Source organism: Hetaerina americana, unplaced genomic scaffold (genome assembly GCF_022747635.1).
Source record: "Hetaerina americana unplaced genomic scaffold, ioHetAmer1.1.p SCAF_7, whole genome shotgun sequence".
Classification (NCBI taxonomy): Eukaryota; Metazoa; Arthropoda; class Insecta; order Odonata; family Calopterygidae; genus Hetaerina; species Hetaerina americana.
This window is the reverse complement of record NW_027287316.1, coordinates 63418974-63432922: the sequence shown is the minus strand read 5'-3', so window position 1 is coordinate 63432922 and position 13949 is coordinate 63418974. Positions and strand designations below refer to the sequence as shown.

The following is a 13949-nucleotide window of genomic DNA, read 5'->3' as shown; positions in this document are numbered from 1 at the left end:
CATTTGCCAACAGCCACACTTTTTTTCGTACGGCGTACAACCTTAACGCATTCTTAATGAAATTATCCAATAATGTTTTGGAGATAAATTACTCATAGCAAATATGCGAGTATCCGAAATGTTCGTATACCGAGTGTCCAAAAAAAAAATAATGCTTCAATCGAATTATTAACACGAGGGGAGAGTGGAAGAATCTTCACCTAGGGATGGAGTACGGAGCGCGTTACTGAAAATAACTTCGAGAGAGATATCTGTGGCGTTAGGAATCCTTTACGATGGTGTATTGTCAAGTTTGATTTGCCCCCTCAGAGCAAAGGGGCGCACTCTTTGCGTTTGCGACCGCCCCACCTCCTCCTTGTTCCCCATCGCCTTCAGAAATCTTTCCCACGGATTCCTCCCTCCGCGCTTACTTCCCCGATGCTGCATCTACCCCAACCCTTCTCTCCATATCCAACCAGCCACCTCTCCCTTCCTTCCCCTGCCCCACTCCGTCCCTCCTCCGGTCTCTTATTCAGCCTCCTCCACCGCGCGCACTTCCCTCCATCCTCCTCCCCCTCCCTGACCCCCTCACAGGCTCCCTCCGCCACTCCCCCCCCTTTACCCCCCCTCCGCTCTCAACTTCTAACGCTTGGCTGAGAGCCACGTCGTCTACCTCATAAATCTCTGGCATCGCACCAAGGGGGTCCAGGATCGATAGAGTCGCGCTTTCCCGCGCGGCGGTGTGGTGCCGGGGGTTCGGTCCGCCGCTACCAATTTGGGACGGGGTCGCGCGGCGGCGTTTGTTTAGCTCATTCCCTCGTGGGTCCCGGGGAGGGACGAAGGGCGAGGGAGATTAATCTGGATTGAAGCAGCATTTATCCAATTTTTGTTGCTCATTATTGACCGTGGCACGATGCTTACCCGATCAAGGTCGATGACTCTGGAGGGTAAGGAATATTTAAGATAACACGGAACGAGTCAGTCATTTTAGGTCATAGGTCACTCCATGAAAGCAAACGATCGTCCCAAGAAAAGGGTGTGTGTGTGTATATATATATATATATGTATATATATGTATATATATATATATATATATATATATATATATATATATATATATATATATATATATATATATATATGCGCATCAAGCATTAGTGAACGCCATTAGGTGTTATCTGTACTACACACACCTATATATATATATATATATCTATATATATATATATATATATATATATATATATATATATATAGTATATATATATATAGAGGTGTGTGTGTGTAGTAAAGATAACACCTAATGGCGTTCACTAATGCTTGATGCGCATATAACTATTATTATAAGGTAATCTACCGGTTAAGGTAGGTTTATGGATGGATCGACCACCAAATAAATTACTATTACTCCTAACAAACCACAATCCAGCAACCTACTCTACATCAGGTCCCTCTTCACAATATAATATGTACAGTTAGATAATAATTTTTTCTTTTGGCCATATTTATACATATACCTCGTATAATCGTTTATATTCAGAAATACGCCTATTATTGTGTTTAAAAACTGATGCAGGTGTCCAGGATTTTTTCAAAAATATTAAAAATTATATTTGAGCTTTTCATCAATATAAATATGGAGATATAGATAAAGACCAAAAAATAACATCATTTGCAGGCATACGATATTGAAAATATGACTAGACTTTGAGCAAAAATATTCGAGCCCTTTCCTAACAGAGTGTATACTTTTATAAAAATATGTAAGGTATATATTTAATAATTTGATTGATGTGTGGTGTATTGTATTATATGTTATAGCTTAATTTTTTTAATATATCTTTTTTTCTTACTGATTGATGGATGTAAATGAGATGGGGATTCGCTTGTTTTGTTAAAGAGATTTGTGTTTTGAAGTCTGATTTTATCTATTATCTTTTGTGGTTATTTGGGACTTGTGTGCCACCTGACACTGTCTATCAGCACATGTGTATTTTCAATAATAATAATATATTATACTAAAACCTTGTTGTCAATCTGACAGGTAGGACTGTTGAAACCCAGAATTTGTGTATTGCTGATGGTTCGGGATAGCCAACGTGAAAATAAAAGATCTTTAAGTCCACTCTGATTAGAGAAGAGGCGAGGAATTATAAATGTACAACAAACCAATGTAGCTTGCTCTATGTTAAAGATTTAAGAACAGAAAAATTCTGCTCAATTAAAAAGTGGAGCCAAACGTTACAGTTTCTTAAAGTATACGAAACACCACAATCTTATTCAAGACGTGTATACTAACATTGATCATTTTAAAATGGAAAGAATAAATTCTCAGCTAATGAAGAGAGAATCTACATTTCCTATTTGGTATTTACCGTTTAAGAAATGTTTTGAATGGACACGTACACTAACCACTGCTCCATTTCTTAGTCTCGGCTAACAAAACACTAAGTGAAACCCAACACCGTATTAAACCCTTCTTCAATAGAGAATATTTTCCGTTTCCCTTCATTCTATTCAACATGCCTCTTATTACTCCTATCTCCCCTGTCCTCCATCATGATCTTCAACATACGATATCGTACCATCGCCAATGAAATTGCTCTGTATTGCCAACATTTCTTGCCTCCTTCACATTTCTCCCAACAATTATCTCTCTTCCCCTTCCATCCTTACTACTTCTGTTGTGTTCCTTTCTGTAAAGCTAAAATTAAAAAAAAAATAATTTGAAAATTCTCTGTTCAAGGCTAGTGTGACCTACTCTGAAAATGACATTCGAGTACCTTTATAAGAAGCAACGGGAGGGCAAGCGTTGTAATTTTTGAAGTTTTTTTTTCAATTTTCAAATATATGTTCTTGAATAATAATGGTGTTCGTATGCACCATCATGTTCAGTTCACGCTGCGAGTTTATTTCGTATTTTCATGACAATCTATTTTCCTTGAAGTTTCAACTGCGTGCACCGACGGATCTGCTTAATGTTGGATATCACCGCAGGCCTTTTAAAGGGGATTTCATCGTTACCAAATTGGATACATCATTACATGAGCTGAGGGTTTAAAATTTATTTCGGACTACAGTGAAAAGTAGAGACGAAACATTCATAGTCAAAGGATAATGACACACTTCAAAACAAAGCAGTAGAACGACAGAATTATGAATTTCTTTACACAAATTAATAATGTTTGGTCCTTCGTTTATGCGAACTGCCAACAAAAATGTAAGGGAAGTTAAATGCGCACCGAAAACTTAAATGCGTTACATTATTAAACCTGAAAAAAAAATCCCTCCTTGTAAATCTGATGCACTGTTTAAGTTAGCACTCTTATTCCAAAAATCAATGCACACCGAGGGGCTTACAATAAAATCACAACAAAACCTGCTCTTGATAAAACAATATTAAAGGCGAGGGGGGTTGAAAACAAAAGAATACCTTTGAAATTACATTTCCTTCCTTTCCAAAACGTGATTCACAATTCTGCACAACAATGGGAGCTGAATTACGAGACATAGGAAAACCTAAGTGAACTTCCTCTAATGAAACCGACTACTTTGATGGATTTGAGTACCCTTGATTGTGTGGAAAGAGGCTTTGAGAACATTCCTTTGACCTGATATCGCGAATAAATACAGGAAAACGATCAAAACGTTAGATGGCGATGCAGACGTAATAAGCTACGTACACTAAAACGAAAGAAGCCGCGTTGCTCGAGTGAGCGACATTCGGCGAGAGAATAACGCGACTGCGGTGGCGACGAAATAGAACCTCCTTACCTTCGTTTTGTGGATGTGCTGGTGGTGATACTCTGAGTCGAACTCGGGCTCGCTGAAGTAGGACTGGTCTTGGTCCCAAAGGGGGACGGGAGCGGGGGATGGCCCCGGCACCGGCACCCCGACCATCCCTCCTGGCATGACCCCTCCTCCAGAGCCGCCGTTCACGTCCGATTCGAAGAGACGCAGAACGGAGCGATCCCTGATGTCTCGGAGGTGAGACCTGTGGGAGAGGAGGGCGGAGCGGGGACGTGGTGAGAGGGATAGAGAGAGAGAGAGGGTAAGGGGATTGCGTCAAAAATGCGCCTCCCGTTCCCTCGCCTTCCCGAAGGAAGAAGAGGGATCAGCGGTGAAAGGCGCGGCAGAAAGTGCGCCTCCGTCCCGTGCGAAAGCTCCAAGGAAGGAAGCGTGTTTACCTACTCGGGTGTTGGCCAGGTGGAGGAAGGAGCAAAGGGTTGATCCATTGGGTAGGAGAGCGGAATTCGAAAGATCATGAAACTGGAAGGTGTACTCCACCACGCTCCATGTTGTGTGTTCCATGTTCCGAAGTGTCAAAGACGACTCGAACTAAAGCCACTCCATTGTGATGATATCATAATGGCGTCTAACATTAATTTAGAAGAACAAATAGAAATTCAGGAACATTTTTGAAAATAAAATAATTTTCAAAGTCATTCTGGGCTTACATAGTCGGCTGTCGTAGGTTTATTTCTTATGGAAAACTTTAACAGATATTCTCAATTCTTGCAAGTAAAAATAATTGTAACAGCATATATGTATATATATATATATATATATATATATATATATATATATATATATATATATATATATATAATACGACAACAAATGAAGACTAGATCTCTGGAAGCTGCGAACAAAAACTGCAGACTGAAGGAAAACTATGAGAAGGAACCACGGATCACGGAAGAAGTAATAGACCTAATGAAAGAGAGAAGAAAGTAGGAAAAAGGAATGGCCGACGGAGGTCCAAAATGCTACAAAATATTAAGAAAAGCAATCATCCGAAGAGCGAGAAAATCCTGAGAAGAATGAACCTTTCGAAAAAAAATGCATCTCAAACTTCTTTAGGAAAATGGTGGCACAATTAAAAAAACAGTGCACCATAATTTCGAAGAGGGCAGAGAAAAAATCTCACATTAACTTCATTTGGAAGAGCGATGGACATATTCTCATTGAAGATGGAGGAAAAGTAATTACATGGAAAGAATACTTGATGAATCTTTATGCTGGAAAGGAAATGTATCCTTGAATACCATTGTAGGGAAAACGATACAGAAGAGGATGGAGGATGAGGCAAAAAGATCCAACCTTAATTGAAAACGTTAGAAAGTGAGGGTTGAAATATGAATCTACGCCTCCAAAAATAAATTGGAATGAGGTACGACAAGAGACTGATAAAGACACTACAAAAATAGTTGGCGGCACTGATTACCTGCGGCGAAATATGAGAGGAAGCTAAAATAAAGGAAAGAGTAAGGTAGGGTTTCTTATTACAAAGCTTGCCGTTTAACTTTTAAATTGATTCGGTAAATAACGAGATCAAGGAAAAAATAGAACACGACTCGAGAAAATAGACGAAAAAGATAAACACGATATAATTTATAAAAGGACGATATAATTTATTACGAAGGATTAGAGTTACTAAAATGTGTGCTATAGGAAATTAGTAGAAATAAAATGGATATACTCGTTGTAAAATATGAGAAAATACTTTAAAGACCGTGCGAAGAAAAAATCCTATGGACAGCAGCAAAAGAGGGATGCTAAGTGGAGGAATTCTGTGATATGACGGTGGAGGATGCCAGCGCAAGGAGCTATGAGAGAATGGAATAACGGAAGGGAACAGAATAACTTGCAAGAGCTACCACAAATTCTCTGGGCTAAAAACAATGACGATAACTGTCTTTTTCTTACAAAAGGGTGAGTGTGTGTGTGTGTATGTATATATATAAATAAATAAATAAATAAATAAATAAATAAATATATATATATATATATATATATATATATATATATATATATATATATATATATATATATATATATATATATGAAAACGTTCTCCAAGGATGACACTTATTAGTCCCCAAGTTGTTGAAAAATATTTACTAAGGGCATATCAGGGGATTCTTGAGAGAGATGGGGAATGATACAAGGGAGGCAGTAAAACAAATAGTTAAGTATTCATTAAAAATTGCCAATATATATCCCAGATTCCATAGATATATTTTATTGTTTGTGAAATACACACAATATTAGGTCCATGAGGTTTACTCAGATAAGAACTGATTACACCACATTTACACAAATAAAAAACACCCATAGTGAATATAAAAGTTTTTAAACAATTTCATTATTCATTATAAGTCCGTAAGTATAAAAAGTATAAAAATTGTGATTATACTAATTGTTACAAAAATTATTAGAATTTAAATGTTCTCGAAACATTATTTAGAATGTTCTAGGAAAATTATTTGCAATGTTCATAAACCATTCACTCACATCGACTCCTAATGCACACACATGGGTGGCTATTTTAAAATTCAAACGAACACGCTAAAGTATGAAATTCCACCACTTAAAAAATATAATTAGATTCATGTTTGTGGCGATTTAAATTAGCAAATCAAAGAAACTCTCCATGTTAATTAAGTCAACCAATTTTTTCGGGTAAAATGCCAATGGACCTTTCAGCCAAGGTAAAACAGAATTTAAATATAAGAGTTTAATTATAAAATGACCTCTGTAACCGGAATGATTTAATAATCTGGTGAAAAGAAGTCACAACTTTTCTTCCGTAAGTTCTCACAAAAATTTCAATAAAAACTTTCTATCTACATAAAAATTATGGACAAACAAATTTTCAATTATATCATTAGGGTTCCAATTACAAGTGTTTGCATCTATGTCCAATCGTCTTTTAATAAACAACTCCATTACCATAACAGTGCTCAAAACTTTCACCCATATTAGTTTAGCATTATTTCCCCTCATGATTAAAACTCAGTTTATATCGGAATACAGCCCAGCAATTGACCCATACTCAATATTGCAATGCCCTGGCCACAAATAGGATCTCCAACCATCCGTCGTTAGTTTTTGTTGTGTACGTCCGATCTTTGTCGGATTGTTAACAGAAATATTGACTTTTCAGAGTCGTGGTAACCAACAAACCTTGACAGATGACTTGAAACAAGAGTACTTATCCGGATAGTTATTATACCTTGTGTTATTTCTGGGAATTTTAAATTTTGAAGGGAATCTCATTGCAATCACATGGTTTGCGCGTGAAATGAAAAAAATCATCAACAGCTGAGTGGAAGGAAATTAACTCACCTCAAATCTTCCAGCTCGTAGAACATGTCTTTCGACGAGTCGTGGATGTATATCTTAACCAGCGGGGAGTCCAGATACTCCATGGACAACTGCTTCGGGAACGACCTCACGAACAGGGCTTTCACAGTGTCGATGGAAGTGATTTCGTTGGGCAACAACGCCCTCTTCGTTTCGTTTCGGTACTGCAGGAACACGAGGCCTATAATGGCGAGGCGGATGGATTGGGTTCGTGAGAGGAAGACACAGGAGTGGGAAAGAGAAAAGGAAGGCGTCGTTACATGCAAGGGCTTATAAAAAGGAGTGCTTCAAAAATCACAACACAAATGAAGTATTTTCTATACAAAAGCGGCTCCCAAACACATTTTTATTTTTTACACATTGCTCAAGAACTCATTCAAGGCATCCGAGTCCCTCATTTAAATAGGAAAGTTACATTGAAGCATTATTCTCGCGTGACATAAAATGAGACCCTTAAGTACAAATTCTAGGGTTCAGTGAGGTATTATAAGCAATTCATCTATTAAATTATAATCAGTGCTCGTTTATTACTAAGTAAGGAGGTTCCTCTCTGATTGATTGGGCTTTACTACTTTTAGTTCTCAGTTTAGGATTACATGAACATGCATATCGGGATTTTACGGTTTTACGCATTTCCAATAATGATTAATTAGGGTTTTATCTGCCACAATTGAATTAAAGGAGGCTTTTTTTTAATGAGAATATTTAAATTTTAACACAGCGTATAATTAATTCATACTTTGTTTATAAAGATAACTTATGAATACAGAACGAATGAAATAAGAGTGACATGCATTTTCCGCAAAACATTTTTTCAACGCATAGGCGTCATTCTCAGAGACCTAAGGATGACATCTATGCGTTGAAACTAGTTACCGAGTACCAAGTAAAAAGGTTTTGTGAAAAATACCTAGCATTCTTCTTTCATTCGAAAACGTATTTCCAGGTAGTCAAGCCTGATTCCATCGAGTGTGAAAACAGCACGATGATACACTGAATACTTAAATATGATGAAAAGAAGCAAGAAGAACAGAATAGGTCATGATGAAAATTGGATAAAGTACCTAAATTGTAACAATTACCACTGGAAGTCGAATTTTTACATTTTTATAAGATCCAGACGAATATTTAACCTGAATTCATATTATAAAAAAAGTCATTCGGAAAAGTCTGGCTCACAAAAGAATACGAGGTCTGTAATTTAAGTTATGGGACTGGCATTGTAGCGTTCGATCTGGCAACACTGGAAGCGCTGGGCTTGGAGGGGCGGCAGGGGAACATGTAAACCGCCTTCAGTACGGGTTTGAGCTCCCTCGAATCATTTGGTTGTCCGTAGCGATTTTTTTTGTGAAAGTTTTTTCTATTGTGTTCTAAAAGTGAGTGACATCAATTTCGAGCAATGGTGTGCTATCAGGTTTTGCTTCAGACTTGGGCACAGTGCAACGGAAACTCTTGATAAACTTCAGCAGACCTGCGGAGATAGTGTATTGTCAGCTATTTTCAGAAGGAAGAGAGTCGACTGAAGATGAACCACGAATCGGAAGGCTTTCATATTCAAGAACTGACGAAAATGTCGACAGAATCCAGGAACTTGTGCGTTCAGCAATGATCAGGGAAGAGTTGAATTTGACCTACACTACCGTTCATCAGATTTTGACCAATGAATTGGGGGTGAGAAAAATCTGGGCAAAATAGGTTCCAAAAAAAACCTTCGCAAGACCGAAAGGACAAGTAGTTTTTGGCCAGTAAAAGCATTCCTGTAGCTCTTCAGCCTCCTTATTCGCCTGAATTGAGTCATTGTGACTGTTAGCTCTTCCCGAAGTTGAAAAATCACCTCAAGGGAACTCATTTGGGACAGTCGAAAACATTCGAACGGCTGAAACCGACCAGCTGAAGGCTATTCCAGTATCGGAGTTCCAACACTGCTATGAGGAGTGGAAGAACCGTCTCCAGCGCTGTGTGGCTTCAGAAGGACATTATTTCGAGGGTGACAATGTAAAATTGTAATTCTATTTGAATGAAAAAATTATTTAAAATATCAGTCTCATTACTTAATTTACAGACCTTGTATCTTTCACGATTTCTTTCACCACCATGGCGGCGCAGAGTGGTCAATTTCAGGATAATAAGAGAGGTGACAAGAAAACATTTTTTCACATTGAAATTGTTCAAGTATAAATACCGGTTTTATTAAATATTTGTGAGTTAATTTACAATTTACGGGCATAAGTAAAAATATCACCAGAGACGGTATGAGCATTGGAAAATGTATGGACAATTCGAAAATAGAGGAAATGAGTTTATGTTTAATGTTCAATTACTCATGAATAACTAACTATCTCTACATGGATGAACTTGCTCATGAATCTATTTCTGATGAAAGCTCAGTTGAATTAGATACAACAGTTTCTACCGGGATTGAGTGGGAACATCACTCATCTTTAAGAATAACGTAGGAAATGCCATTTTCCTCTTTCCTGTCAGTTTTACCAAATCCTAGATTATATGGAACTAGATGACACGAAACATAATTTTTGAAATCCCTTAATAACTAGCCAATCACGTGCAGCGAAAATTTACTGACGTATTATTTATACCTGCATGTACTCGGGAGGTTTTTATAAGACAAAAAAATTACCAAAAATAATTCTTAGCAAAAACTTCTAAGCCGCCGACAACTTGGGTTTTCATTCGAAAAAGGATAATTTGGGTCTAATAAAACTTGGAAGTACTTAATTTATTATAAAATCCTATACAAAAACACAATTTTATCTTAATTAAATTGAGATTATGATTTATTACGAAACAGGGAACTCAAATTTTCAAAGTTATCACAATTCAAATACCATTTAAAACCTATGCCGAGTATTGGTCGTGAGACTGCCGTGTTGACGGGTCCCTCTATATTTTCAAAAATCATATTCTTTTCCATTAGTGAGGTTTTCGCAATTTCAGCACTATATTCCTAGGGCCACACCTGCAACTGCTGATCAATTATTTTTCTTTCGTGCTACAATTTCATATTATGCGGACCGAAAGTAAGTTTTTGTTTCTTTGAGACGGCTAAAATTGACCACTGCAGGGTGCCATGAATCCGTATGAGGGTTTTAAAGCCTTACCGGGAACAAAGAATCTTGTCCAACGCGTCATATATTAGCAAGAAACATTTAGAATGGATACCTCCTTATGAATATTTAACAGGAATTTAAGTCCCGCAGGTTGATAATTTTCAAATAAAATCTGAGATAACAGGATATTAAAACTGCAGACAGTGCTCCATAGTTAATGGTCAAGAAATACAAGAAGATTTCTGGAAACTATGTGCTCTTGGCAGCCAAAGTGTGCATAATGTTTGGTGCATTGAGAAAAGAATGATGAAATTATTTGAGATTCGTGCAAAATAAGGTTTTTCTACTATAACTATAGATTTGCTGCGAAATTATTCAAAACTAAAATTAACCCAAATGTACCCGTAGCTTGTAAAAAGTTGGAGATGAGAAAAGGCTACAAAAGGTCATTGCTAACAGCTCTGCGATTGAATTGTGATTTAGTTATAATATTTGTTTTTAGTTGAAAAAGCTGTGACCGGATGAATTTACACTGATTGAATTTCATTATTAATTATCATGCATTTAAAATTCATCAATATATTATTACTATTATTACGAAAAGTTTAACAATCGATTTCACCATCGAAGATAGAACCATCATTGGCTGAAGTTTACCCGAAAAGTTTTAATTTTTTTAATTTTTTTTAAACTACAGACTTTAAATTAAAATTGATAGGATTGATTTAAATGATAAATTGAAAGAGGGTTAAATTACATCGAAAATGGAACATCCTTCACAAACATGTGGAACTCGCCATACATAACACCTCTCTTCGATAATTTTGAAATATTTGTACTACACTCGCGATAACTTGAAATTACTGATTGGGAGCCGCTGTTCTAAATGAATTTGATCAGCTCGATATTTTCCACGAAGTGCAAGGATAGAACACAAGAGTACAGAAAGTTAAGTGAGTTTGAAGGCGTTCACTTCACGTGAAACTTTATTTGCGGAAAAGAAACTGCCAACTAAATAAGACAGCAACAACATTGCAGCGAATGCAGAAACCAAATGGGTGAACATGAACAATATTTTTTGAGAACTAAAGAAGTTTTTTTTTTAAACTTAACATGGATGCAGCTTATGAAGAGGGTTTTTCAACAAGTTTTTTTTTTAATCTAATAGAAAAAATTACTGTTATTCTACGCTACATTTGTCTGCAGTTATGTTTTTTTTCAAGCTTTTTTGAAAACCTCTTTGCAACATGGCTGCTCACTAGAAGTGGTGAACAGTTTTTTTTTTTTAAGATTTAATTACTCAAAATGCGTTCGAGTGCGAATTTCACGCCTATATCTTTTTACGTATGTATAATCTTCAAATGCATACTCACGTTGTGGTTCTGATCCTCTATAGGGTCCCTCACCTAAATTGAAGCCACAGGATATCAAAAATACATCAATCCAACAGTATCGATATAACATGGATATAATACAGATTAAAAAAAATGGATTATTCGAGAGCACACATCGAGAAATGGAGATATGATACAATAAATGGATTTATGACACGTAATCGATAGCAGAGAGGTTTCATCTCGATAAAATATCGATAGAGTGAAGGTGGTCGCGTCATGAAAATAAGTGGTTCAGTCACGCAGTGTTGCCAATTAGCGGATTTATCCATGGTTCCGATGCATATCCGATAATTTCGCAAACAAATTTTCTGATTTATATCATAAAAATTTGACAGTTTTCTTTTTTGAAACACAAGTCCGTCAAATCAGCATATACACGTATATATGAGAATGTGATAAAAAATATTTCAGTGCACTTTTCAATACGCGGTTCTAAAAAAAATTATTATAATTATGAAAATACGTCGAAACGAAATAGGTATTCTTCATGTCTCCGTAAGCGAACGAATTATTTTTCTGTGCGAGCACGAGAGTTTAAGATGGCAACACTGTCCTCGAAGACGAATATATGAGAATCTAGCAATGTTTAAGGACTTCCATATCGATGGAGATGACTCAAGCTTCCAAGAGAGTGATCAAATTCATACCGGACCCCTAATAGATTTCTCAAAATCACATTACATCATATCGATATTTTATCAAAACAAATTGAATGAAATAACGATTTTCGCCACAAATATACAAAATTTGCAACTTTTTATGCACAAAATGATGGCATAGATATTGAGAATCGACTGAGGAGTTTCGATTCGATTGAATTGTGAAATCGATTTTTAAAACAAAAAAGTTGGTGTCTATAGCAAGATATAAAAATAATTATCCATGAACTACATCGGGATACACCGAAATGAATGTAATAACTACATCGGCAAAAGAAATCCGATTGGTTTCACACATTATATCGATATTATAACAATACACCATTGATATACTATCGACACCTAACTCGATTATGACAAAACAACACCAGACAAAATATGAACTTCAGCCCATTTAACATGACTAATATTTAAGCCAATAAAAGGCCAAAGTATTATCATTTTGTCACCGAGTATGCTTTCATTAATATATCAACCAGCAGCCAAATACTGAACACATAAGCGAAATTTAAAATGGAAATTAAACCGAGATCTTAAATATTATAGCAGAAGTATAGATTAAATTGTATCTCATAAGAATAATTTTTCTCTTCAGCATTAAAATAATAATTTACTTAGAAGGATTATTAGGCATAAATATTAAATGTTAAACAAAAAAATTAAAGAAAAAACCTCTAACTTTGATAATGGGTCTATTTCCCGAAAACTCTTCATTTCGCAAGAAGTTTTTTTGGCAAATTGTGTTTCCTTAAAAAATAATTGAGTGGGATCATTTGATCTCTTTTATCTGGGCTCTGACGGATCAACAAAAAATAAAGGAATTTGCGACTCTACGCCGGGATGGTACAATGAAGAATCACGGCGGTTTGAAAGAATTACGCGGAAAAGGAAGAAAAAAAACGTGAATTGATCTCACATCATGTTTCAACGGGCTGAAGTGTACGGGAATCTTTGAATTGAGTGACCATAAGAAAGTAGGAAGTAATGGATGAGGAGACCGAGTGATGCTCACCTAGCGGCCTCTCGAGCGTCTTCGACGGCGTCCTGACGACGGGCAGGGAAGACCTCTGCTTGCCTCCCCTTCGGAACCCAGTGGAAGCCGTCTCGACCTCCGACATGATGCCGGGGTCATCCTCCTCGTAGAGCATGCCGCCTCCGCCCATCATCATGCCTCCGTGGCCCACGCTCCGCGGGTCGAGGGTCCCGTGACCCCCGCCACCCGTCGTGGGCATGCCGGGCGGGTAATAGCTACCGCTGCCGCCGCTGCTGCCCCTTGGCAGGGGAGTCTGGTGAGGAACATTCGGTGGATTACACAAGGGAAAACATAATGACATAGGGTACCGTCGCCTTCCCCGACGAGCTGTGAGCCAGTGAGCAGGCACGACATGACTCCCTATAGTTTAAAGAGGAACTACGTGGTGCGGCCTTGGAAAACGTACAATTCTCTCGCCCGGCTCATCGGTGACCGAATTTTTTAAAAATTCGCGGCACTCGGACATTTACCATCATCATCCGGGTTCATTTTGAGTCGGTCCGGGCTTCCTTTTGAAGAACGAAATTCTTTATGTGACGGTTGACTTGGGCATGCAGTCAACCGAGTAGATATAGCGTTGCTCATATGTTAATGAGCCACGGTTGATGAACCAGCGCAACAGCTTGCTAAGTAGGCTAATTCATCACCCAATGAAATACTAACA

At 37.3% G+C, this 13949-nt stretch overlaps 1 protein-coding gene across 1 annotated transcript in view; it reads right to left on the bottom strand.

Annotated features, from left to right (window-relative positions):
* Positions 1-13949, bottom strand: part of LOC139696298 (coiled-coil domain-containing protein AGAP005037) — a 206109-nt gene that overhangs the window by 188529 nt on the left and 3631 nt on the right. Inside the window, exons 3-6 of the mRNA XM_071595003.1 lie at positions 13265-13538; positions 11570-11602; positions 7111-7309; positions 3754-3973 (exon numbers count right to left, since the gene is read on the bottom strand). Of these exons, the coding sequence (XP_071451104.1) occupies positions 3754-3973; positions 7111-7309; positions 11570-11602; positions 13265-13538 (726 nt within the window). The remainder of the gene's footprint in view (positions 1-3753; positions 3974-7110; positions 7310-11569; positions 11603-13264; positions 13539-13949) is intronic.